Here is a 26,883-nt window from a genome sequence, read left to right on the forward strand (position 1 = left end):
AAATCATGATATGCTATAAATGGCATACTAGCTCTGCAAGATTCAGATTTCTGGTTTTACAATTTGTGTGGGACAGCGTATTATTGAAGACATTTCTATATGTTTATCAGCTCAACTATTTCAGTAAAACTACTTGAGTCTTTAAACTTTCTCTGTAAATAAATACTGAATTAAATTTGCAGTTGCAATATCCATTGAATTCATACCAGCAATGATATTTATGGCGTAACTGTGCAAACAGGTTAGTCTACAGAGCTGGACAGCAACTGATGTAATTCCACAAACCTCATAAAAGGTTACTATGAAATCAATCTAGGGACACACAAAAATAATAATAATCTGGCTGTATATTTTTGCCCTCATTTCTACCTCACCCAACCCATTTGTTTTTCAGCACCAGATCTTTGTTTTGCTGAGTTCTTGTAGCCATATGTCGGTATATATGCATTTAAAATAGGTTTAAAGATGGATGCAAAGTAATTAGTTTGTTCTGCTCTTTTAAACCCGGCTTCTAAAAATATCTTAATTCCTGAAAGAAAAGAAAAAAGACATTGAATGAATTTGAAAAGATTAGATTGGAATTGCCTGAAATTCTATTAAGCCACACTGCATGGACGTGCTGGGAATATCAATACAATTAATGTAAATTTGTACGAACTGATTTGTTGCATTATCTTGCTAATCTAACATATGGTACTTTTTGTGTCCATATTGCAGACGGCAACTCCAAACTAACATGGCAGTCAGACTGTGTGATGTGGCTTCTCTGCTTAGAAGTGGTTCGTGGGCAGCAGAGCCTTGGACTGGGGTCTGTGGGATTTTTCTTAAATTCTGTAGGCTATTATTAACATGTTACACTAGTGCTGAGGCCATACCAAACACTTTAAATTACATTTGAATTAATTTTGTACACTCTCTTCTAAGTTCTGACATAGATATTAGACTATATCCTGGCTTGGGGCAAGGTTCATGGCATACTTGAAACTTATAAATATAGATACAACTTTCTCTAATACTGTCTTTCTTCATAACAACTTGAGTTTTGCTCCAGTACAATTTTCTAATAAAAAGAGCAGAGTTTGTATTAAAGCTGCTTTGGTATGGTCTGAATGCTGAATAATCGTAACTGTGGAAATGACTTACATTGTGTATTTTTTTGGTTACTAAAGAAATTATAGAATTCCATTTAAGTCATAAATTTTCTTGGCTGGAAATAAAAGCAAAAATTCAAAGCTGCTGAAAAACCTGTTTTCCAACAGGTGAAAGCTTTATTTATGGATAGGATATATTTCTTTAAAACATAGAATATTGATATGGTTTTATTTTGAGTAGCAGATGGTTCTGTAACTGAGACACCGTAATTTCAGATTATATAGGCTATTGCAGCTGTTCATTTGAATGTTGCTTTAGGATTTCATTCTTGCCATCTAAGCACAAAAATAAATATGAAGATATGTGAAGATGGTTAGTTATCCTTTAAGAAAAGATCAGTTTAATAATGCTTAAAATAACTTTCTAGAAAGCTTCAGTCTGCAATATTGTGGCCCATATGTTCTGCATGATACAGTAGGAACATTTGAATAACAAACTGCTTAAAATATCCTTGGATAGTTTGTACATGAACAATTTAGTTCTGTTTTGAAATAAGAGGAAGAGGTTCATAAGTGAGCATATGTTAGAGGAACTGAAAGGAGTGTTCATTAGGAGACATTTGGACCTCTTAAAACAAATATTGAAGGCATGCCTCATTATCCCAGAATTGGTCATTCTCAGGTTGATAGCTCATAATCTTCTACCTTCCCTTTTTTTCCAAGGGCTATATTTATAATTTACAAGTATTGTCATTCCATTTTTACTGAGAGAATAATTTGGACTTTATTAAACTTCCTAAGATTGAAAAAATGGATTATCAAAAGGCCAGCTGAGAAGCTGAGGCTGAATTCCTTTTTGAAGCAGTATTACGGGCACACTAAACTAGTTCTTGAGTTCTAAATTGAGTTCTGTCCTTTCAGATTTGATTAAAATTTAAATTCCATTCTTATCTGGAAATAATAGCTAACAGGTATTCTACAGTAGCATTCCTAAAATAAAAAAGTTTTTCTATATTTAGAAAAGCTCTTGCTTAAAATGACAAAATCTTTTACTCCTCTGTCAATAACTTCAGTTTTCCATTAGCTTAGTTTAACTGAAACATAGTTATACAGGTCTGGATTCACTGCTTGGGGGGCAATGTGAGAGGTCAAAAGTAGTTGATAATAATTGGTGATGAAGCAAGGAAGTGTTCATGTGGTTATTCCAGCATTTGGTACTTCTTAATCCTTGTCCATCACAAAGTTTGGAAGAGAAAACTTTTATTTTGCCAGCAATATAACTAATGTGGCCAATCCACTTTAATATTGGAAAAGTAACCAAAACAGTACATTTGTTTCTAATAATGTCTTTTATGAAGTCTACTGTTGATTGTCATTGTCAGTAAATCATTTGCAATAATTATTGAACGCTTTATGAGAAATTCATCTGAACAACTTTGAAACTTGATCAGAATTTAATACTTAACCCGTTATTTCTTGGGGTTTACTGAATTAGCTTTAGCTCAGAAAATGTTTCACTAAACCTTTGTAGCTTTAATTTTTCTAAATTGTCTTTATTGCTAGAGAATTACAACAGCTTTGTTTTTATTGTAGAACGATAATTGCAGCCTTGACAATTGGGCACTCTTGCATAATGTCAAAGCTTTAAATTCGTAGCTAGAATCACTAATAGATGATGAAATATGAATTCTGACAGTTCTTATTTTCTCTGTTTTTAGCAGGTAATTGCTGCCATGGAAACACAACTGTCTAATGGGCCAACTTGCAATAACACAGCCAATGGCCCTACTACCATAAACAACAACTGCTCATCACCAGTTGATTCTGGGAACACGGAGGACAGCAAAACCAATTTAATAGTCAACTATCTCCCTCAGAATATGACACAAGAGGAGCTCAAAAGTCTGTTTGGGAGCATTGGTGAAATAGAATCCTGCAAACTTGTAAGGGACAAAATCACAGGTATGTAAACAACAGGCTTTTGCAATTGTGTGTAATATGTGTCCTCTGTTGAACGTTTCTAATAGCATTAGTTGTGAATGGCAGAATAGTGTCACATTCCTTTGGAAGATGGATTAATATCTCTTGTGAGCTACAACATGAGAAATGAGCTTAAAAACATATTCAAAAAATAGTTGTACGGGCTGACAGTGTCTTTTGCACAAAATTACTTAGTTGCGAAGACAACACACTATTTGTTTGCTTCTTAAAGGAATAGGAAAGTAAGAAGTATAAAATTGCCTTACATGTTGATGATTTGTTATATAGTTGAGGTGAATTGGTTAACAAGATGTTTCATTTATTAAATTTACATGCCACCCATCTTTCTATCCCAAGTGACTCTGTGTAGCTTTAAATGTTAAGGTTGATCATTTTCCATCTTTGTCAGCGTTGTCAAATTAAATTTGCTACAAAAAAAAGATCAGTTGAACTTGTAATATTGAGAAATTTAGACCTAGACAAAATTTAGATATCCTCTTCCCCTGACCTCCCCCCCACAAAAAATGATGGATAAATCCATTTTCTTTGAAGTTGATGAGATAATTAAATTTATGTTAACCCATTCCATTTGTGTAATGAAATCATTATGCAGATTGATACACATTACATAATTTGTGTAATGATATCATTACAGAAATGTTGTTGTATTTGGGAGTAACAGATGCTCCCAGCCCCTTAGATATTGGAACACTGTTATCATGTCACCACATAGTCCTCCTTTTCATTAAACTAGACATACCCAATTGCTGCATTTCATACTGTATGTTTTCGCCTCCAATCCCCTAATCATCTTTGTTGCTCTTCTCTGTACTCTTTCTAGAGTCTCAACATCTTTTTTTTATATTGTGGCAACCAAAATTGGATGCACTATTCTAAATGTGGTCTTACCAAGGCCTTATAAAGTGGTACTAACACTTCATGTGATCTTGATTATATCCCATTGTTCATGCATCTTAGGATTGTGTTGGCTTTTTTGGCAGCTGCAGCAGACTGCTGCCTCATATTTAAGTGATTGTCCACTAGGACTCAAAGATCCTTCTAAAAGTTACTACTACGAAGTCAGACACCACCTATTCTATACCTTTGCATCATCATCATCATCATCATCATCATCATCATCATCATCATCATCATCATCATCATTATTATTATTATTATTATTATTATTATTATTATTATTATTATTATTATTATTTGCCTAAATGTAGAACCTTACTTTTTCCCCCATTGAATTTTATTTTGTTAGATAGGGCCCAGTGTTCACATTGTTAAGATCCTTCTGTATCTTGAACCTATCTGAGAGACTCGACCCTGAGAGACACGTTCCATGCCTTCAGCATTGTGCCATTAGCTTTTGATAATAGTATCTATAACATGACTGTTCCCTTTTATTGTAAAAGCTAAGCTGGAAAAATGGAAGGAAAAGCAATCTAGTTAAAAGCTGCAAATCAATACTGTAATACTCACTAATACACTGTAAGGGACATCACTGAAAGTAGCCAAGTTTTGTTTGTACATTTTGATTTGAGCTCTGAATGGTCAATACTTCATCATTGGAAAGACTGAAATATTTTGTGTACCCCTACTGCAATATCTGTGTTGCTATCCTTCCTCCTTCCTTCCTTCCTCTTTTAACTTTATTCTGGACATAGGCATAGGTTTTTCATGTGATTTCACATTGTGAAATCCATGAATTATTAAACTTCCAGATCCTGCATAATGTTTTTCTATCCAATTCCCTATGTGGTTTCCAGTTGGCCGTAATTTACCGTTGTTGTACTGTTCATCTGGGTCATTTTCTCAAATTTTGAATGTTGTGTTTTAGAGTAACAAGGAGTAGATGTCTCTCTTGACTTAGTTTCAGTATACTGAATTTGCAGAATTTTCTTGGCACCTTCTAGGACTGCATTTCATTTTGTCCAGTATTCTCACACATTTCCACATTGGAATCTTGGCGAGACAATACATTGTTGTTGTTTTTTTGGCAAATCTCCTGAAATTTCAGCTTCAAGAGTCAATCTAGGAATCTGATAGGTTGCAAAAAATCTAATATTTCATAAGACATACACTTATAACTGAAAACTGGCTTGAATAAATTGGTGGCTTTTCTAATTAAGTGATGCTTTAAAAGCATCATTTTGTTTAATGTATTTTAAGTCTAGAAAAAATGCAAATCTATTTGCCCCATTCCATTTCATTCTGGCCTAAGTCCTTTGCTTTAATACTATGATATGGGTTTCTCTCTTAATAATTAAAGTTTTTAATATAATGATGTCAACCTTGTGCTACCCATTCAAAAGAGGAAAGCCATGGCAAATCTAGACAGCACACTAAAAAGCAGAGACATCACCCTGTCAACAAAAGTGCATATAGTCAAGGCTATGGTCCTCCCAGTTGCAATGTATGGTAGTGAAAGTTGGACCATAAAAAAGGCTGAGGGCCAAAGAATTGAGGCCTTTGAACTATGGTACTGGAGAAGACTCCTGCGAGTCCCTTGGACTGCAAGGCGATCAAACCAGTCAGTCCTAGAGGAGATCAACCCTGACTGCTCTTATAAGGCCAGATCCTGAAGCTAAAACTCAAATACTTTGGCCACCTAATGAGAAGGAAGGACTCACTGGAGAAGAGCCTAATGCTGGGAAAGATTGAGGGCAAGAGAAGAAGGGGACGACAGAGAATGAGGTGGCTGGATGGAGTCACTGAAGCAGTAGGCGTGAGCTTAAATGGACTCCAGAAGATGGTAGAGGACAGGAAGGCCTGGAGGAATGTTGTCCATAGGGTCATGATGGGTCGGACACGACTTCGCAGCTAACAACCAAGCTCTGAGGAAGGTCATCCATTGACCTGGAGCAAGGTGATATCAGTATACATAGATATACATCTCTGCCCTAAACTGACCCAAATGATGCTGTTGAGGTTCTGCCCAAGTATCTGGAGGCGGCATGGATCTGGATGGGAAAGAACAGGCTTTGATCAATCTGAGTTTTGACCTACCCACTGCATCCAGTGAGTTTTCATCTTTATCTCTAACACTCCAGAGTTGGTGCCATTTTTTTTGGTACTTCTGGACTCACAGCTCTTGCTTGAAGGACATGTGGCAAACATGGCTGGAGGAGTCTTTACATGGGTTCATCTTGTGTACAATTGTGCCCATATCTGGACCCGCTAGACCTCATGATTACTCATGCCCTAGTCACCACCTGTCTGGATTACTGTAGCGTGCTGTATATAGATCTACCCTTGAAGAACATTTTGAAGCTGTAACTGATCTATAGCGCAGTAGCCTAGACAGGTTTGGGCACTTCATGATATCTACACATATCATGTCCTCACGGAAAGTATTCAGAAGCTGTTAGAGAAACAAAAAGGAAAGGAACTTAGTTTCTTTCTTTTTTAATTGAAAAGTTTTACAATACATTTTAAGCATAAACTCCTTCCCTCCCCCTCCCCCCAACTTCCCCTCCCTCCCCCTCCCCCCAAACTTTCCCCCTCCCCCCCCCCCGACTTCCCAGAGCTGAATACAGGGTATTGCCTCTAACAAACTTGAGCTAAAATATGCTAACCATCTATAAATACACTTTAAATCCTATCACACTTTAACCCCACTTAAACAAAACTAAATAATGATACATCTTATAATTCTAATACTCATTCATATGCTAAATGAAATTCTTTAGTCCCATATTTATTCTGAATATAATCGATCCATCTTCTCCATTCCGAAATATATCTCTTGTTGCGATTGTTCTTTCAAATGTGCTGAAATTTTTGCCATTTCTGCCAAGTTTGAAACTTTTAAAGTCCACTCTTCTATAGTAGACAGTTCCTCCTTCTTCCAGTATTGCGAAACCAAAAGTCTTGCTGCCTTTATTAAATTCAACATCAATTTAGTTTCTATAATGGTACAATCTGTAATAATACCAACAGAAATAACTGTGGAGAAAACCTTATCTTTTTCTTAAATATCTTCTGCATATTCCACCAAATTTTAATCCAAAAAGCTTTAACATTTTTGCAAGTCCACCATATATTGTAGTACGTTGCATCCTCACAACCACACCTCCAACATTTAGGCTGATAATTTGGATACATACATGCTAATTTTTTAGGATCTAAATGCCATCTATAAAACATTTTATAAAAATTCTCTCTTAAATTTTGTGCCTGAGTAAATTTTACATTTCTGACCCAAATTTTTCCCCAAGTATCCATCGTTATTGGCTCCTGAATATTCTGGGCCCATTTTATCATACAATCTTTAACAAGTTCCATTTCTGAATCTATTTCTATCAATGCATTATATATCCTTATATGCGCTTGACTTTGATCTCTAATGTGTTTTACCAAATTTTCATCTGTTGTCAAAATGCCAATTTTCTGATTTTCTTTCCATCTAGCTTGTATCTGGCCATACTGAAACCAAGTTTGTACTATTTTCCCTTCTTTTAAAATATTAAATGGCTTTAATTGCCATACATTCCTTTCTAGTCTAAGAATATCTTTATATGTAATCACATCATGTTTAAATCCCAAACTTATATTTTCTATCGCATGTTTAGGTATTGCCCAAATTGGTATTTTATAATTTAACTTATATCAATATTTTTTCCAAACTCGCAACAGGGCATACCTTAATATATGTGTCTTAAAAACATTATCCACCTTTTTATCATACAATAAATATGCATGCCAGTCATATAATAATAAACCTTTATTGTCAAAGTACAACGTGTACATTGAGATTAGCTGAGCCTCCCCCCCCCCCCGTGCTCTCTCCCCTAACACACATCCTACCCTCCATCCTACCACACCATGTGAACCAACTACACCACACACCGGCCTCCCAAGTCAATTCTGCATAAGCACAGAGATTATATCCCATTTAAAAGCCTAACAGCCCATGGATAAAAGCTATTTTTCAGCCTGTTGGTACGGCTGGCTATACTCCTATATCTCCTACCGGATGGTAGGAGAGTAAAGAGATACCGTCCAGGGTGTGAGTCATCCCTGAGAATCTTCCTCACTCTTCCAAGGCAACGAGCCCTGGCGATGTCATCCAGTGGTGTCAGGGGACAGCCCACAATGTCTTGTGCTGTTCTCACTACCCTCTGTAATACTTTCCTGTCCGCGGCTGTCAGACCAGCATACCAAACCACAATACTATATGAGAGGACGCTCTCTATAGTAGACCAGTAAAAGAGGGTCATTAGCCGTTGTTCTACCCTGTTCTTCTGCAAGACCCTAAGAAACTGAAGCCTCTGTTGGGCCTTTCTAGCCACCTGGGTTGTGTTAACTTTCCAGGTCAGATCTTCACAGAGGTAGACTCCCAGAAATTTAAAGGAGGAAACTCTCTCCACACAGTCCTCCCGAATGTAAAGTGGGGCAGGTTCCTCCTTTTTTCTCCAGAAGTCTAACACCATCTCTTTCGTCTTGCCGATGTTTATGTGCAAGTTGTTGTTACTACACCATATGGATAGTTTTTGTACCTCCGCCCTATATGCTATAATAAGACCCACCACAGTTGTATCATCTGCGAACTTGATTATCGCAGTGGATGGGTCAGATGATACACAATCATAAGTGTATAAAGAGTACAGGTAGGGGCTAAGCACACAGCCCTGTGGCGTGCCGGTGCAAAGCTTCAGGGGGGTGGACAAAGCAGACCCAACCCTCACTGTTTGTAACCGATCCCTAAGAAAGTTGAATCCAATCGCAGATGGCGGGGGAGAATTTCAAGTCAGTCAGCTTCACGATGAGAATACCCAGCAAAATAAATAAATCACATCCCTCAATATTCAATAATCTTCCTTCTGTTAAATTAAACCAATTACTAATTGGCAATCAAGCCGCAGCCTCATAATATAATTTAAAATTGGGCATTTTAAGACCACCTCTTTCACGTATATCTTGCATTATCTTAAGTTTTACTCTCGATCTTTTCCCTGCCCAAATAAATTTATTAATACCTTTCTTCCATTCCTCAAAATTTGAATCTTTTTTAAGTATAGGTATCATTTGAAACAAAAATAAAAATTTTGGTAAAACATTCATTTTCACTGCTGCAATTCTTCCCAATAAAGACACTTGTAATTTTCTCCAACTATCTAACTCTTTTTGTATTTTTAATCATAACAATTCATAATTATTTTTATATAATTTTGCATTTGAAGCTGAAAGATATACCCCCAAATATTTAATCTTTTTAACTATTTCAAATCCTGTTAATTTTTCTAGAACTACCTTTTGTTCTGTAGTCATATTTTTAGACAATATTTTAGTTTTTTGCCTGTTTACCTTAAATCCAGAAACTTGTCCATATTGCAAAATTATTTCCATTAATTCTATAACCGATTGAATCGATTGACGTAATGTAATAACCAAGTCATCTGCAAACTCTCTCAATCTATAATCTTGATCTTTAATTTTAACTCCCTTTATTTTATTTGAGTGCTCAATGTAGATTGCCTTTTGTAAGCTGCAGTGGGTTCTAATACATTTCCAGGGCAGTTCATAGAACTAATTAACTGTTGCTGATCTTTTCAGCCCTACCTGGCTGGTTACCTGTGGGGCTGCCTGTCTCCCAATTGTTTCTGCCTGTGTTGCAAGATCTGATGGGTGTTCCATGTTTTATGGAACAGTATTGTCTGCCTTACAGAAGAGCATCTGCCAGAGATGACCCTTAAGGCATTAAAGACTGGCTGTTTCCCCAGCCACTGTTGGTGTATATGTTATCCCCTTGATGACGATGTTGCTTGGTCTGTACTGGTAAATATTGAATTTTTAGGCCCAGACCTGTTTTAATGTTTTTTTTAAATAATAATAATAATAATAATAATAATAATAATAATAATAATAATAATAATAATAATAATAATAATAATAATTAATAATAATAGTTATTTAGGTTTCTATGTTTTGTATTATATTTTGTTTGTTTTTAATCACACAGAATCATTGTCATCACAGGTTGAGAGTTAGGGTTAAGATTGCTCTGGGAAAGTTTGCCTACGTGACAAATTAGAAGAACACGTATTTTCTAGAGCAGGAGGAGGAGGAGAAAAATGAGTATTGATTAGTAAGTGGGCTATATCACACTCATAATACATTGGCACATCTATCCCCTGAAGGCAATAGGACAGTCTGTTGTTAGAGTCCCAGTGAAGTGTTCTGTCTAATAACTAATCTAGTTACAAAACCCATGCAAAGGCACACAAATGGCGATTAAGGTCTTCCATTGCTGGTGTGCCACCTGTGTACTTTCTTTCTTGATCCTATTTTCTGGAATCAGTCATATTTTTCCACGAAGTCTGCCAATCAACTCTTTCCCAGGCAAAGACTGTTCTTTGGCCCTGGATCAAGTACATGGTTAAGTATTTTTTTTTTTATGTTTTAAATGACCTTTCTTTTTGAGCAGCCATTTGGGAGATTTAATGCTTGTAAGCAGCTCTGTGTGAGTTTGAGCACTGACATTCAGGGCTCTGCTTGAATATTTCCTTGGACTCTTCTCCAGTTGAAACTAGAAAAGAATGTGAACAAGACCCATGCAGTGCCATAACTTTAAAAAACTGGTTTACCCAAGTGCAACACAGAGATGTGCTTAGCTATTCTTCTGGTGAGAGTTGGGGTCACTTGGGGTCCATGGATAGGTCTTCCACTCATAATTAGAGGCTTTGATTAGGACTTGTCATTGTAGAGAATACATGCAGAAGCAGGAGTGTTTTTACCAGTTCCTATGTTAACATCTTACAAAAAGCTGTTTCTGTACAAGTACATAAATGTGATGTTATGTATCTTTGGTATAGAGTCAGAATGCCAGAATGTTTAATGCCTACCTGTGATCCCATGGCAGTAGAAGTCATACCAAACTTATCAGAAAGGATGTAACTTGTTGAGCCTCTATCTAGATGCTAAGCATATTTCATATTCCTCTTGCCCTAGACTACCACTATGAGCTTGGTCATATTTTAAAAACTCAATAGTTCGATAGTTTTAGGAGAAGCCTTCTGAGGCTAACTTGAGAACTTGCCTTCAGAACCATGTCATCACTGTGTATTAAGGAATGTTAAGGAATGTTATCATCATCATTATTATCATTATTATCATTATTATTGTTATTGCTGGAAACCAGAATTAAATGCCAGAAACTGGTAATTTTTCTAAAAATCACAGTCACCTCATGGTGGGATGCTACAAATGAGTGTAAATGCAAACAGGTTGCCAGGCATCCAAAATGCAATCGTGTGACTGTGGAAGGGGATACAGTGTCAGAACTTAGAAATTGGGTTGTAAATAGCTCTGGCAAAGGTCTGTGTTGACTTCAGAGGGTTGTTGCTAAGAGAGGACAATCTACATGCAGTTTTCAGTAGGTGTTTCCATATATATATATATGGGGGGAAAATTACACAAATATGAGCTGCCACTGCTGTGGCTACTGCCTGTAGATGGCCTTGGACTAGGCTGAAACAGGAAATAAGATTTGTCCCGTGTCTGGGACTAAGCAAGTGTATTCTGAATGCTTAACAAACATTTCACACACACACACACACACACACACACACACACACACATATATATGTATATATATACATATATACATATATACATATATATACACATACATATATATACATATGTATGTATGATGTATATATATATATATATATATATATATATATATATATATATATATATATATATATATATATATATATATATATATATAAATTAAACTTCTTTTAAGAAAAGGTTGCGTGAGATACGTAGGAACCTGGTTAGCAGCAAGCAACATACTTGGTAACATACTGATGCCTGCAGGCTTATCCCTGACTTAAATAAAGTGAGCCACTGAGATTTGTTCACATTTCTGACATTCCTTGCATGCTGAAAGTTTAATAATGAAAACCACATTAATTTACAATGAGCAAACATTTCTCACTAAAGTGGGACTCAAGTGTGATTTTTTAAATTGAGGGAATACCGATAGCCATTTGTTACAAGATGCAGTGCCATAAGAATCTCCCCTCTTGCTTTGCTTTACATGCTGCTCTCCCACATAAGCACAGAAATTATTATTTTTTTAAAAAAAAAAATCCATCTTTGCATATGTAAACGGTACTCAGATTAGCAGGCTTCGAAAGCTCAGAATTTCTGGTTGAAGCAGCAGCAGTCAACTAAGATTAAAAAACAACATTTTCATGAGATGGAAAAACTGATGTATTTAGGTATTTGATAGGAAATTTAGTGTATATGCATGTGTGATGCAGCCAGTAATTTTGTTTTTATATGACTATCAGTGTTAAATATTTATGGAGGGATTTCATTATAACTATTGTTTTAATTAATTTCAGTTTTCTTGATTAAATTAAAATTGATTTCAATTGGGGGGGGGTTTGGTGTTTTTTTTTAAATCACCCTGGTTGTAAAGTTTTCTGAAGCTCAGTTCTAGAGGAAAGAATTTGCTCTCATATTAGCACAAGTGGGAAGGTTCTCCGTATTGGTTCCATTGGTTGGGAATTGTAGGAATAAAATGCTTTTATAAATTTTTTATAAAAATAAAGTTTTACTCTTCTCTCGCTAGGACTCTTTCATTCTTAACATAATCCTACAGAGCTGCCCATGAAATTCAGTGATTGTTTTTTTTCCTTGTTCCTTGAATATAGTCTTTGTGGCTATCTTTATTGCTATTGTTATTGTTATTCTATTGCTCAGCTCCAGGGTAACATTGAGAAACAAATTGCTTGGTGTTTTGCCTCTTAACTTATTCATATGCAACTTACTAGCCACTCTAGTGTTATTTTAGTTACTTGTTAGATTTATATCCCGCTTTTCCTACAGGAGTTTAAGATACCATACACACTTGTATATAAGCCCAACCACGGATAAGCAAAATGTTCAAAATGTTAACTGAAATATGGAAAATTGTGAAAATTAAAACATGAACATTTGGGGGGTTGGCTTATTAGCGGGTTGCTTATCCTTGAGTATATATGAGGTATACGGGTATTTTTAAAAAGCTGAGGGAAGAAAAATCTAAGATATGTATATTCATGGATAAGCCAAATCCAATATTTGTGGTGTATTTTTGTCCTTAAAATCCTTGGCTTAGCTTCCAGTATATATGGTAATATTTATTCATTTATTTAAAAGATTTGCATATCCACACTTCTTACAGTACAACTCTGGATGGCTCACAACAACAACAACAGAGAAACAAAAATCCAGGACAAAGTCATTTCCCTGGGATGCATACACAACTGTCCATTGGTTCCACCACTTTTCCCCAGAGCTTGATTTAAAAAGGCAGGTCTTGAAGGCTAAAAGAATGGAGTCCTGGGGGGGGGACAGAGGATGTTCCAAAAGTGTAATGGTACTTGGCAATTACCTGTGGAAACAGGTAAAAACATTTAAATAAAAGGCAGTTTAGCCTGCAGGAGGAATGTGGACAGGGTAGGGCAAGGGTCTTCAAACTTGGCCCTTTTATGACTTGTGGACTTCAACTCCCGGAATTCCTCAGCCAGCCTGGCTGAGGAATTCCGGGAGTTGAAGTCCACAAGTCATAAAAGGGCCAAGTTTGAAGATCCCTGGGGTAGGATTTGGAGATTGCAAAGGGAATGTAAAAAAAAAGTACTTTCAGATCTGGTTGTGTTTCCTACCTGGTCTACCTCTAGCCTGACATCAAAGTTTAATCCCCAAACAACTGATTTCTTTCTTAAAAAAAGAAAAAGAAAAAACTCCCTCCTTTTTTGGTAGGAGAGAATTGTTTTAGCAACTAAATTGAAGTTGATAGCATGGGAAGATTGAGAATCAGAGTGATTATTTTCTCTGCTAGGTCAACCAGTCTTGATACTTTATCTTGATACTTCATTTTAAAATCTCCTCAACCTAAAAAAAATGCACAATGGATGATACGTTACATTAATATTAATCAGAGATCAAAATATCTACTTTCAATCAAGAAAATGTTTGACAGCTCTTCAAGGAATAATTGGTCTAGTTAAAAAAAACTATTAGCTAGAGGAATAGGAATAAAATTAATGTAATTGGCTTGGCACCTTTTTGTTTTTTGTAATTAAGATAAGCATAATTAATTGTTTTATGGCTCTCTGAAATGTTCTTAAGTACATTGACTTTATTATGAGTATATTTTAATTCCAGAAAAGTGTATTTCATAATACCGTAGAAGAGCACCTGTCTTGAATGATCTTGCTTCAGGATTCAAATCCTAGAAATTGCTCTGAGATTTAAAATATCCTTCATTAACCTGGTACCCTCTGTATATTTTGGGTTCTGTCTTCTAGAAATTCTAACCAGTTTTCTGAATATTGTAGTCCTAGCAACTTGGAAGGTCAGTAGGAAGAATAAGGCCTGAGATGGGGATCTCGTTATGGATAATTGAGTTGCTATCTGCATAGCCTTATTCTATTTCTTTTGTATAATCTCAAGTCTTCCATCTTGTTTTTAATGCCTCTTAATGAGAAAAATGACTATTGTTGAGGGTATTCTTGGGCATCAATTTTTTTCCTCATAGCTCCTCAATCTCTGAATAACAAGTTGGAGATACTCACACCTGAAACCCTCTGGGGAGCTATACAATGAATTTGAGATACAAATAAGTTTTAGTTTGCCAATTTCTGTGGTGGTCTCTTTACTGGCTTTGTTGTACAGGTAATCCTCGACTTACGACCACAATTAGCCAAAAGTTTCTGTTGTTAAGTGACTTTTACCCCATTTTACAACCTTTCTTGCCGTATTTAAGTGAAGCACTTCAGCTGTTAATTTAATAACAAGGTTGTTAAATGAATCTGACTTCCCCATTGACTTTGCTTGTCAGAAAGTCGTAAAAGGTGATCACATGACCGTGAGTCATGGCAATGCTCATAAATATGAGTCAGTTGCCAAGGGTCTGAATTTTGATTATGTGACCATGGGGATGCCTCAGTGGTCATAAGTGAAGAACGGTCGTAAGTCCCTTCTTTTCAGTGCTACTGAAACTTTGAATAGTCATTAAGCAAATTGTTTTAAGTCAAGAATTACCTGTATTGGGGCAGAATAATGGATACTAGTCTCTAGCTAGGAGGATTCATTTTATGGTGTACTTCTGCTTCCTTTAAAAAGGAAGAAACAAAATAAAATGTAATGCACAACGAAGCAATTTAATGAAGAAAAGTGGAAGAAAAACGAGCCAGTGTAGTTGAGATTATCTATAAAACTCTTTAAAGTAAATGATAACGCTAATAGGGATTGAGCAGAACTTGGCGACATTTCTGGAAATTTTCAGGTCTGAATGTAGGAAGTGAACAGTTTTGATTTTGGGCCATCCAGCATGGCTAGTACTACATAAGGGCTGCATACTAATAACCAGGGCAGTGGAGTAATAAGTAAGTAAATACAATGTATTCTGAATAGGGGATAAACGGGTAACAATGTAATTTAATTTTCTGCTAGTCTGTTGTATATTTACACAGAGGGAGTGAAGGGATACTATGCCAACTTCTTAAAAATGTCACTGGTTTTTAAGATTCATATTGGCTTATGGGCAACAGTTAAAAATGTTTTCAGTATAACAGAAATAGAATATGAATATACCTTGCTAGGCCCCAAACACAGGACAAATCTTATTGCCTGCTTCAGCCTAACCCAAGGCCATCCACAGGCTGTAGTCACATCAGTGACAGCTCATATTTGTGTAATTTATTTATTTATTTTTTGGATTGCTGACAAAGAATTAAAGGGAGACTAATATGGCCATTTCCAAATGAGTTTGAAATGGCCATATTAGTCTCCCTTTAATTCTTTGTTAGCAATCCAAATATATATATGTGTGTGTGTGTGTGTGTGTGTAATTTTTTTTTTTTGCTTGCTAACAAAGAATAAAGGGAGACCGATATGATCATTTCAAACTTATTTGTTCTCATCAGTTTATATACAGTCAGGTCCAGAAATATTGGGACATCGACACAATTCTAACATCTTTGGCTCTATACACCACCACAATGGATTTGGAATGAAACAAACACAATGTGCTTTAACTGCAGATTGTCAGCTTTAATTTGAGGGTATTTACATCCAACTCGGGTGAACGGTGTAGGAATTACAACAGTTTGCATTTGTGCCTCCCACTTGGTAAGGGACCAATAGTAATGGGACAATTGGCTTCTCAGCTGTTCCATGGTCAGGTGTGTGATATTCCGTCATTACCCCAATTACAATATGCAGATAAAAGGCCCAGAGTTCATTTCAAGTGTGCTATTTGCATTTGGAATCTGTTGCTGTCAACTCTCAAGATGAGATCCAAAGAGCTGTCACTATCAGTGAAGCAAGCCATCATTAGGTTGAAGAAACAAAACAAACCCATCAGAGAGATAGCAAGAACATTAGGCGTGGCCAAAACAACTGTTTGGAACATTCTCAAAAAGAAGGAACGCACCGGTGAGCTCAGCAACACCAAAAGACCCAGGAGACCATGGAAAACAACTGTGGTGGATGACTGAAGAATTCTTTCCCTGGTGAAGAAAACACCCTTCACAACAGTTGGCCAGATCAAGAATACTCTCCAGGAGGTAGGTGTATGTGTGTCAAAGTCAACAATCAAGAGAAGACTTCACCAGAGTGAATAAAGAGGGTTCACCACAAGATGTAAACCATTGGTGAGCCTCAAAAACAGGAAGGCCAGATTAGAGTTTGCCAAACGACATCTAAAAAAGCCATCACAGTTCTGGAACAACATCCTATGGACAGATGAGACCAAGATCAACTTGTACCAGAGTGATGGGAAGAGAAGAGTATGGAGAAGGAAAGGAACTGCTCATGATCCTAAGCATACCACCTCATCAATGAAGCATGGTGGTGGTAGTGTCATGGTGTAGGCATGTATGGCTGCCAATGGAACTAATTCTCTTGTATTTATTGATGATGTGACTGCTGACAAAAGCAGCAGGATAAAGTCTGACATGTTTCGGGCAATATTATCTGCTCACATTCAGCCAAATGCTGCAGAACTCATTGGACGGCACTTCACAGTGCAGATGGACAATGACCCAAAGCATACTGCAAAAGCAACCAAAGAGTTTATGAAGGGACAGAAGTGGAATGTTATGCAATGGCCAAGTCAGTCACCTGACCTGAATCCCATTGAGCATGCATTTCACTTGCTGAAGACAAAACTGAAGGGAAAATGCCCCAAGAACAAGCAGGAACTGAAGATAGTTTCAGTAGAGGCCTGGCAGAGCATCACCAGGGATGAAACCCAGCGTCTGGTGATGTCTATGCGTTCCAGACTTCAGGCTGTGATTGTCTGCAAAGGGTTTGCAACCAAGTATTAAAAAGGGAAAGTTTGATTTATCATTATTATTCTGTCCCATTACTATTGGTCCCTTACAAAGTGGGAGGCACATATGCCAACTGTTGTAATTCCTACACCGTTCACCTGAGTTGGATGTAAATACCCTCAAATTAAAGCTGACAGTCTGCAGTTAAAGCACATTGTGTTTGTTTCATTCCAAATCCATTGTGGTTGTGTATAGAGCCAAAGATGTTAGAATTGTGTCGATGTCCCAATATTTCTGGACCTGACTGTATATAAACTGCAAGGCGATCAAACTGGTCAGTCCTAGAGGAGATCAACCCTGACTGCTCTTTAGAAGGCCAGATCCTGAAGCTAAAACTCAAATACTTTGGCCACCTAATGAGAAGGAAGGACTCACTGGAGAAGAGCCTAATGCTGGGAAAGATTGAGGGCAATAGAAGAAGGGGACGACAGAGAATGAGGTGGCTGGATGGAGTCACTGAAGCAGTAGGCGTGAGCTTAAATGGACTACAGAAGATGGTAGAGGAAAGGAAGGCCTGGAGGAACGTTGTCCATAGGGTCGTGATGGGTCGGACACGACTTCACAACTAACAACAACAACTATGTGTGTGTATATATATATATATATATATATATATATATATATATATATATATATATATATATATATATATATATATATATTTCAAATGTTAACTATTTAGATTACCTTGCTAGGCCCCAAACATGGGGCAAATCTTTATTTCCTGTTTTCAGCCTATCTTGAAGGCCATCGAACAGGCTGTAGTCACACCGGACAGTTCATATATTTGTGTACATTACTAACAAAGAATTAAAGGGAAACTGAAATGCATTTCTGACTCTTTAGTCTTCATCAGTCAGCTATACCCTTCTGAGATTCGAACCTGGGCTGATTGCAAATAACACTGCCTAATATGCAATCAGCCCAGGTTCGAATCTCAGAAGGGTATAGCTGACTGATGAAGACTAAAGAGTCAGAAATGCATTTCAGTTTCCCTTTAATTCTTTGTTAGTAATGTACACACACACACACACACACACACACACACACAGAGAGAGAGAGAGAGAGAGAGAGGTATATATAGGTATGTAGGTATGTATATATGTATGTTAAATGCTTGTTAACTATTTAGATTACCTTGCTAGGCCCTAAACATGGGACAAATCTTTATTTCCTGTTTCAGCCTAACCGAAGGCCATCGACAGGCAGTAGTCACAACAGTGACAGCTCATATTTGTGTAATTTTTTTTAGATTGCTAACAAAGAATTAAAGGAAGACTGATGAAAACAAATAAGTTTGAAATGCATATCAGTCTTCCTTTAATTCTTTGTTAGCAATCTAAAAAAATTACATATATATGTGTGTGTGTGTGTGTATATATGTGTGTGTGTGTATATATATATATATATATATATATATATATATATATATATATATATATACATACATACATACACATACATATATACATACATACATATACATACATACATATATACATACATACATATACATATATACATACACACACACACACACCATTGACGGTTATTAGAATACAATGTGCATGGTGAACAACCTATAACATCCAGAATGGATGATTAATATAAAAGTCATAATTATATCAATCTTACAATAGCAATCACCACCAAGACAACATTCACACACCAAAGGCCCTCTGGAATAATTTGATTTTCAATGCTTCTGAAAGGCTGTCAAAGTGTATGCAACTCTCGTATCTACAGGCAGGCTGTTTCATAATCCTGGGTCCATAAAGAAGAATATTTAATAACAGTAACTTAGGCTTCAGTCTGTTTAGTGTGGCATCATGTTTTCTGGTATAATTATTAAAATACTGAGTTTGATCTTTTATTCTTCTGATAGCCAAAGAGGCTACAATGTGGAGTAACTTACTCATGAATGTCACATTTTGGGCCATTTATTTATAGAATTGTCAGACTTAATTCTGGATGAAATATTTAATAAAAAGAAAAACTCTGCTTTCTCACTATATCAATCCAATATGTATATCTCCAAGCGAGTGGGATGCAAGACACACTATCCTGGTTAGAAAAATAATCTCTAGATTTGTTAGCCTTATTATTGTTGCACAATGGTTAGAATGCAGTGTTGCAGGCTGACTGCCCAAAGCCAGGAATTCGATCTTCACTGGCACAAGGTTGAGTCATCCTTCCATCCTTCTGAGGTCGGCAAAATGAGGACCCAGATTGTTAGAGGAAAATGCTGACTCTGAAAACAGCTTAGAACAGGGGTCTTTAAACTTGGCCCTTTTATGACTTGTGGACTTCAACTCCCAGAATTCCTTAACCAGCATGCCTGGCTGAGGAATTCTGGGAGTTGAAGTCCACAAGTCATAAAAGGGCCAAGTTTGAAGACCCCTGACTTAGCGAGTGCTGTAAAGCACAATGAAGCAGTATATAAGTCTAAGTGCTATTGCTACGTAGGCCAAACAGGAAACCTGACCAGATGAGCTAGTTCTACTTTATTGTAAAGTTATATTAACATAATCTTGCAAGTCTGAAAGTTTCTGTCCCCTTTACAGCCCAAGAAACTAGACAGACTTTCTTCTGAGTCTCTTGCCCTGTCCATATTTTTCCTGCAAGCTAAGTTTCCTTTTATTTGACTATTTCAATCTGTCTCCCAAAGTCATTCACACATGCTATTACAGGATTAGAGATACTGCTTACAAAGAATAGGATGAACACGCTTGGAATAATACTGTGCTTTGGCTGTACTTGTGGCATTGTGGTAAGAAAGTGCCATAACTGACCCTTTCTCTTAGCAAGAAATGTGACATAACGTAGGTAAGTTAACTACTCTACCCCTACTAAAAAGTGAAAGTATTAGCGGTGGAGGTCAATATTCTAGGCACATTTCATGACAATCATATGAAAGATTATGGTGTGAAATATAAGAGAAATAAATGGTAAAGAGTAGGAAATAAATTAAGGGGAAAAAACTAGCTATTCTGTATGTCTGAAATTAGCCGAAATGGGAAAGATTTAATAGTTCTGAATGAGGATGGAGTGGAGTTAAATATATGCATAGAACTGAAGGGCTAAGTTTAATTATGAATCAATGAGTTAAAAGTCTGTTAGAAGACATGAATTGGTATCATGTAGATTAATGTGAGTGCATTTTAAAATAGAAATCTGATTATTGTTAGTAAATGCATGATTTATTCCACTGAAGGCTGTTAAAGGAAGAATGAGAGAAGCATTTTTGAGAAATATATGCAACAGAATGTGATTAGGGAGGAGAAAAGGATTCTGTTAAATGACCTAAAGTAAGATAGTTCATAAAAAGTTACTGAATCATTTAGAAATCCACGTATGAATGAGAATAGTGACTGGTAAATATCTGTGCAGAAAAAGGTATCTGTTTTTGCACGTGTGTTTTAAGCATTAGCAGTGGCGTAGCGTGGGTTGTCAGCACCCGGGGCAAGGCAAGTAATTTGCGCCCCCTAACCCGTGGATTTTAGCACTCGAGTCTCTTCCACTAGCTCAGGAATTCTGGGAGTTGAAGTCCATGAGTCATAAAAGAGCCAAGGTTGCCTACCCTTGAGTTAGGTTCAAGGCAAAAAAGGGTCTCTGGAGAAGAGGGAAAATGCTAGTTTAAAACTGAAACAAGGCAACTTTAAGGTGCCTCAGCTGTGTTTTAGGATGAGACAAAGAGAGGACATGGCGTTGAAAATGGTTAATGGGGCATGTTTGTTCCACTCTTAGTGGATGTCAAGATAAACCCCACGAGAGAATGACCTTACAACAGATGTGAATAGGCTTGGACTACGTTTGTAGATTGAGTGCATACATCACATGGAGCGATGATGGGCTTCATCAAGATTTATGATCCCACAATTGGCTAGTTTTCTCCATCTTGTCCTAAACCCTGGATACCAACCACGGTTTATGGCTTAGCATGTGGTGTGGGGTGACCCAACATGTTAGGCAACAAACAATGACTTCCAACTTACAATGCCTCAGCTTCCCAAGGTTATTCCAAAGCCGGAAAAGCCAACCAACCCACCCTGCAGCTTTGCCTGCTTAGGCTGAACCCCAGGAGTTCATACTTGCTGTGGCGCCTGACCTATTTTCTGCCCAGACGCTGCTTATCCAAGCCAAGCCGCCTCCTTCTCTTTGGCACCTCGCCCCAAAGATTCACCAGACTGGCTGGAAACTCTCGCTGCTGGCGACGTGTGTCGGGGGGGCATCCCGATCACCTCCTGCAGGGGGAACCGAGTGGCCACAGAGAGTCAATACGGCAGGAGGAGGAGGAGAAGGAGGAGGAGGAGGAGCAGCAAGCAGCCGCAGGTGCGGCGGCTGCAGTTGTTACCTTTACCTCCGGGAAAGGAGGAGACGGGGGCGGGAGCTGGGTCGGGGGGGCCGGGCTTGCAGGTTGAGAGCCAAGCGGAGGAGAGCCGCGGCGGGAGAAAGAGAGGGAGGCGAGACGCCGCCAAGCCTCCCCACCCCCACCCGAGAAAGGAGGCGATCCGCAGCCGCGAGAGGACGGGATCCCGCTCTGGCTGGGCGCAGCGAATGCGGTTGCTTTCTACGCTCCGCCCACTCGCTCGCTCCTCCGACCCTCGGCGAAGCAGAATCGTCCCCCTCCGGCGAGCTTAATGGGCGTCCCCCCAGATGTTGCGCCCGGTGCGGCCGGCCCCCCCTGCACCCCCCCACGCTACGCCACTGAGCATTAGGCTATTCATGCATATAAAAGGTAAAGAAATGAATATAAAATTGAATGCATATTGATTTCACTGTTTATGATAAAAATGGAGGGAATTAGTGAAGACAGATGAGGTGAGTGTAAGAGAGAACATTTTTTGGCAGTATCAAAAGTGGAGCTTGGGCAAATGGGCATGGAGGAAAAGTAAAAATAAGAATATACCATCTAGATGAAAAGACTAATACTGAAGAAATAGAATTTGTGAGTTTTGTATAGAAGAAATATTAAAAGATAGATCAGTGTCCATGCACAATGAATGGAAAGTGGATATAAGGAGGAAAAAAAGATGTGGGGGAAAAAAACCACACAGTGGAAAGAATTACCAAGCAAAATCGTGGTGTGGGAAGCTATGCTAATGGGAACTGTGGCACAGGATGCATGGGCAATGATCTAACAAGGAAGATAAGATTGCATTCTAGAGTGGTATTATAAAAGATAATAGTAAAGAATGTAATCAAAGAGATCAAGGAATTGTGAAGATTAAAAAGTAGAAAGAAAATGCAGAATGATTTATTGTTTTCAAAGTTTGTGAAGAGAGCTATCCAGATGGAACAGCAAAGTGATGCAAAGTAATGAAGAAAAGTGGAGACCAGATATTATTCTCCTGCAGGTCATTGAGAAATGTATGAGTGTGAGAAATCAAGTTTATTGTGCATTTAATGTGTAGAGGAAGCATATAATAACAGTGAATCGACTTGTACTGTAACGTGTTTCCTATGAAAATTGCACATGAAAAAAAATGTGAGAAAGATAGGATATGAAGAAAGTAAAGCATGCAAGGAGGGAAAAAGCAGAATGCTTAATGAATAAGTTACACATTGACCAAACAGTAAGACAAAAATAAGTGATGTCTACTAGATTATGCATCATATTTACCCATCGGTGTACAAGGAATGCTTGTAGTGACATTGCAGTGTGTTGGTCGGGCCACAGATAGAAGCTGAATGAATGTGATTGAGCGCAAAGTAAGTTGAACTGGTTTAGTCATACAGAGAGAATAAATGTCACAAATCATAAAACGAATGTATGAAAGAACAAATGGGCCATGTGGAAGAGAAAAAATGTGCCTAGATGAGATTCTTAAAATGAAAAAAAGGAAGGAAGGCGGCATTGTATGAAGTGGCATATAAATGTGGCGGGAAAAAGAATGGTTGGTAGAGATAAAAAGGTGTCAGTTTATTATAGATATTGCTCATGTAAACCAGATTTAGCTCTTTTTCTTACCTTTCATAGCTTTAATTTCTTTGGTTTGTTATTTTTTGCAGCCTTTCTGTCTTTTTCAAATGTTTACTCAAATGATGGATAAACATCTCCGGTTCCACGTAAACAGCTTTTAGGTCCATGTTGATATTTTGTTTATATACATTTAGATACTGTCCAGTCCCTGAGACATTCTTAACTTTCTAAATCTGATCTCTTCCTTTTATTTTTCTTCTAGTTTTTTTTTAAACAAAATATTAAAAAACCTTTTAGATCAGTGCTTCCCAAACCTGGATAAATGACCCAGAATTGGGTAAAAGTGATTTTTCGTTGGGTAACAACACCCGAACCATTAATGGTTTTACAAAGCTTAGGTTAATGATCAAGCTTAGGATAAGCAGACAGTGCAAAAGGTTATTTGAAGAAAAGAAGAATCGTGTGGAATATGTCTGATTAACAATTCACAAGGAACATCCTGTGGGAACTGGGGGGGGGGAGCTATTTGCAAACACCTGCATGTGCAAGTAGGATTTTCCAGTCTTACCTTTATAAAGAACACGACTGTTTTTTTGAACCCAGAAAATGGCTTTGGATAATGAAGGAAAAAGTTTAGGAAGCACTAACTTAGAATAGTCAGAACCCACTGATTTGTAAAATAAGTGTATCTTTGTATTTATAAAAGATATAAAGGGAATGGAGCGCTATAAATAAGCTAAGTGTTATAAATTGTTTCAAAACATTCTTCTCTTTGTAAAACATGTTTTTACATTTTCCCTAAAATACGAGTCTAAATTTTATGTAACAAGAAATTTCCATCTCTTTGTAGAGTAATGTGTCAATTTCTGTTTTGAATGGGTTACTTACATAAACCACTAGAGGGCACTAATTTACTACCCAGTATAGTTAACTGCTGGAAAAGAATTAAACTTTCACTGTGTTTTGGATTGATTGATTGATTGATTGATTTGATGATAGTGTTAATAAATTGGCACAACCAACACTTAAGTAAATAATAAGACAAGGGGAAGCTCAACGCTGTTGTTTAAAGTCTCTTTTTTCCTCTTGATTTTAAATTTTGGTACCATATATTTTGGGTGAAATCTTTTTTCCCCCTAGAGAGGATATCAATACTTCGACAATACGTTGTTTTGCTAATATGCAGTATATAGCCATCTAAAATTTTGTTTCTCATGCTTTTGTCATGCAGAGGATTGATAAAAATTGGATAATCAAGTTTCTTCTTTCTCCATGCTGTTCTTATAAACACTTGTGTATTGACCTTTAAGCATTGAAATAAACATAGCTTAGTGGAGAATATGATTTAGTCTTTGTATGACATGTTAGCTAAATCTGAACAAACCATAGAACATAACTAAAGCAGACTTCTGGATGATAAGCTGCTGATAGTAAGACTTGCTTCCTACTTGCTTCCCCAACCTTTTGGGCACCAGGGACTGGTTCCATGGAGAGAGGTTTTTCCATGGATCGGAGGAGGCGTGATTTTGTGTTCGGCTTGCATCCCAAGGATGGGGCTTTGCTTGTTTGTGCGGACCAGTTGCTGGCATGCTGCAACCCAGTACCGGTCCATGGACTGGGGGTTGGGGACCCCCGGTCTACTAGATAATTCTTCACAGTTCAGTGTTATTTACTGCTGAACAGGTATTTGTGTGTTTTCCTTGTTAGCTATGGGATATGTCTTTGCAAGGCTGATTTAGTAATGGTGAATAGTACACTATTGAAGACTGGCAGTCTTCTAGCAATTGTTTGGACTTAAAACGTGATGTAGTAATTTTCACAAATTTAAAAGCTAACATGAAGGCTTGGGATTGTTTCTCGCATCCATACCAACCTGTTCTCCCCCCCCCCCCGGGTTTCTCCAGCCTAACTGCCTGCTGGCTATTATTATAAGAGTGGGAAAATGGAAGTACTGTACATTTTTATTCTTTACTGAATTATTACTAAACCAGTCACTCTAGGGATTTTTCTTGATGCTTTCTTGGTTGCTTGTGGAATCCTGGCTCCTGGCCTTTTATGCACTGAGAAAATTAATTTTCACAAATAGAAACTCTTCAGTGGCGTACTATTCGTACATTTAGAAACATGCAGTGGGTCTTGTGCCACAGCTATCGTTATCATCTTGGCTATGGAATTCTGGGAATTGAAGTTCACAAACCTGGAAATTGCCAGAGATCCATCCAATGTAATTGCAAGACGGACAACTCCACTTAGGACTTTATTACAGTATTCCATTAGAAAAAATTCTCAGAGCAGCATTGTCAAAGAATGTATCCATGCGTCAGTAAATGAACACGATAAAAGGGAAGTCAAAGCTTTGTTACTTAGGGGCAGCCTGGAAAAAGAGGATCACTTACAATCTGTTCAGTGGCTGTCACCCTTCCTGAATTACAGTAAAGATTTAGTTTCTTCTTCTTGCTCAGACCTGACTTGAGAAGGTTGACACAGCATCTTCTCGCAAGAGTTTTCTAGACCAAATTTTGAAGGCTGATGCATTCTCAAAGGATTCCACTACCATCTTACTATACGAGGCTGTAAAGGAATCTCTGGCATCAACATGAATGTGATTTTATTTTTTTATGCTGCTCAACTCCCAACAATTCAATATAAGTTGTTGGGAGTTGTGCAATAAGTCATGTAGCAAGGTAGTTCATGTTTTCCGGACCTGGGCAAATTAACTGCAGTCTGTCGCAACATGTACTGGAAATGGCCTTGGGACATATACAGAAGTCCTTGTTTAGTAAGTAGAATGGTTTGACTGCTCTGCCCCAACAGATAGAATTAAGACACCATTTAACTTTGTGGTTTAATTTTACTAGTTCAGTTTGATAAAATAAGTAGTCTGTTGAGAGATGATTTGAAAACACATTCATTTTCTTTATAGCTAAAGTTGTCCTCTTAGCATTCTGGTCTGCACATACCAGATATAGATGGCAATAATAATTACTTTGCTGTGGATGATGCATGCGGCTAGAGTATGGCGTGGCTGATTCCATTCTAGAAGATATGCAGGTTCAGTCACATTGTTTGTTCGTTTGTTTCATAGGAAAATAAGGTGCTGCTTAGTGAGAAGAGAGAGGAGGTCAGGTGGCATCTCTTAAGAATCCAAGCTATTATTTTTCTGGGGTCATGAAAAATATTTGAAAGAAGTGCTTTACCAAGCTTTTTTGTAGTAGTGGAACAGCCCCCCCCCTTTAAATATTAAAGCAGCTTCTTCTACCAGGTATGCCCAGCAAATTGGGCTGGACAATAAGCGCAACCAAATGTATGTGCTTGGAGATAGCCTTTGAAGCAGTCACTAAGCATTCCAGAGGATGCAGTTACTTTAAAGCTGCAAGAAAAAAATGAAGCTTTAGTGCTTCCAGAAAAGAAACGTTATGAAGCATTTTTTTTTCCAAATGCTTGGCTTGACCTGTTTTTTTTCTTTTACCTTCCTGCTTTTCACTGCGTTATAGCTGAAGACTTGGAGCAAGAAGGGATATGGTGTGGATTGATGATATTC

The 26,883-nt window shown here is 37.5% G+C and overlaps 1 protein-coding gene across 7 annotated transcripts in view; it reads left to right on the top strand.

Moving 5' to 3' along the window:
* Nucleotides 1-721: 721 nt before the first annotated feature.
* Nucleotides 722-26,883, top strand: part of ELAVL2 (ELAV like RNA binding protein 2) — a gene marked incomplete at both ends in the record, with an annotated part of 73,959 nt that continues 47,797 nt past the window's right edge. For 2 of the 7 annotated variants that reach the window (XM_083351960.1, XM_083351961.1), the window contains 2 exons: nt 737-808; nt 2,810-3,053. In XM_083351960.1, the coding sequence (XP_083208086.1) occupies nt 737-808; nt 2,810-3,053 (316 nt within the window). Of the gene's footprint in view, nt 809-2,809; nt 3,054-26,883 lie in introns of those variants that run through there. The other 5 variants (XM_083351958.1, XM_083351959.1, XM_083351963.1 and 2 more) reach the window with 4 other exon arrangements.

This window comes from Vipera ursinii, assembly GCF_947247035.1.
Source record: "Vipera ursinii genome assembly, chromosome: 2".
NCBI classification, from domain to species: domain Eukaryota; kingdom Metazoa; phylum Chordata; class Lepidosauria; order Squamata; family Viperidae; genus Vipera; species Vipera ursinii.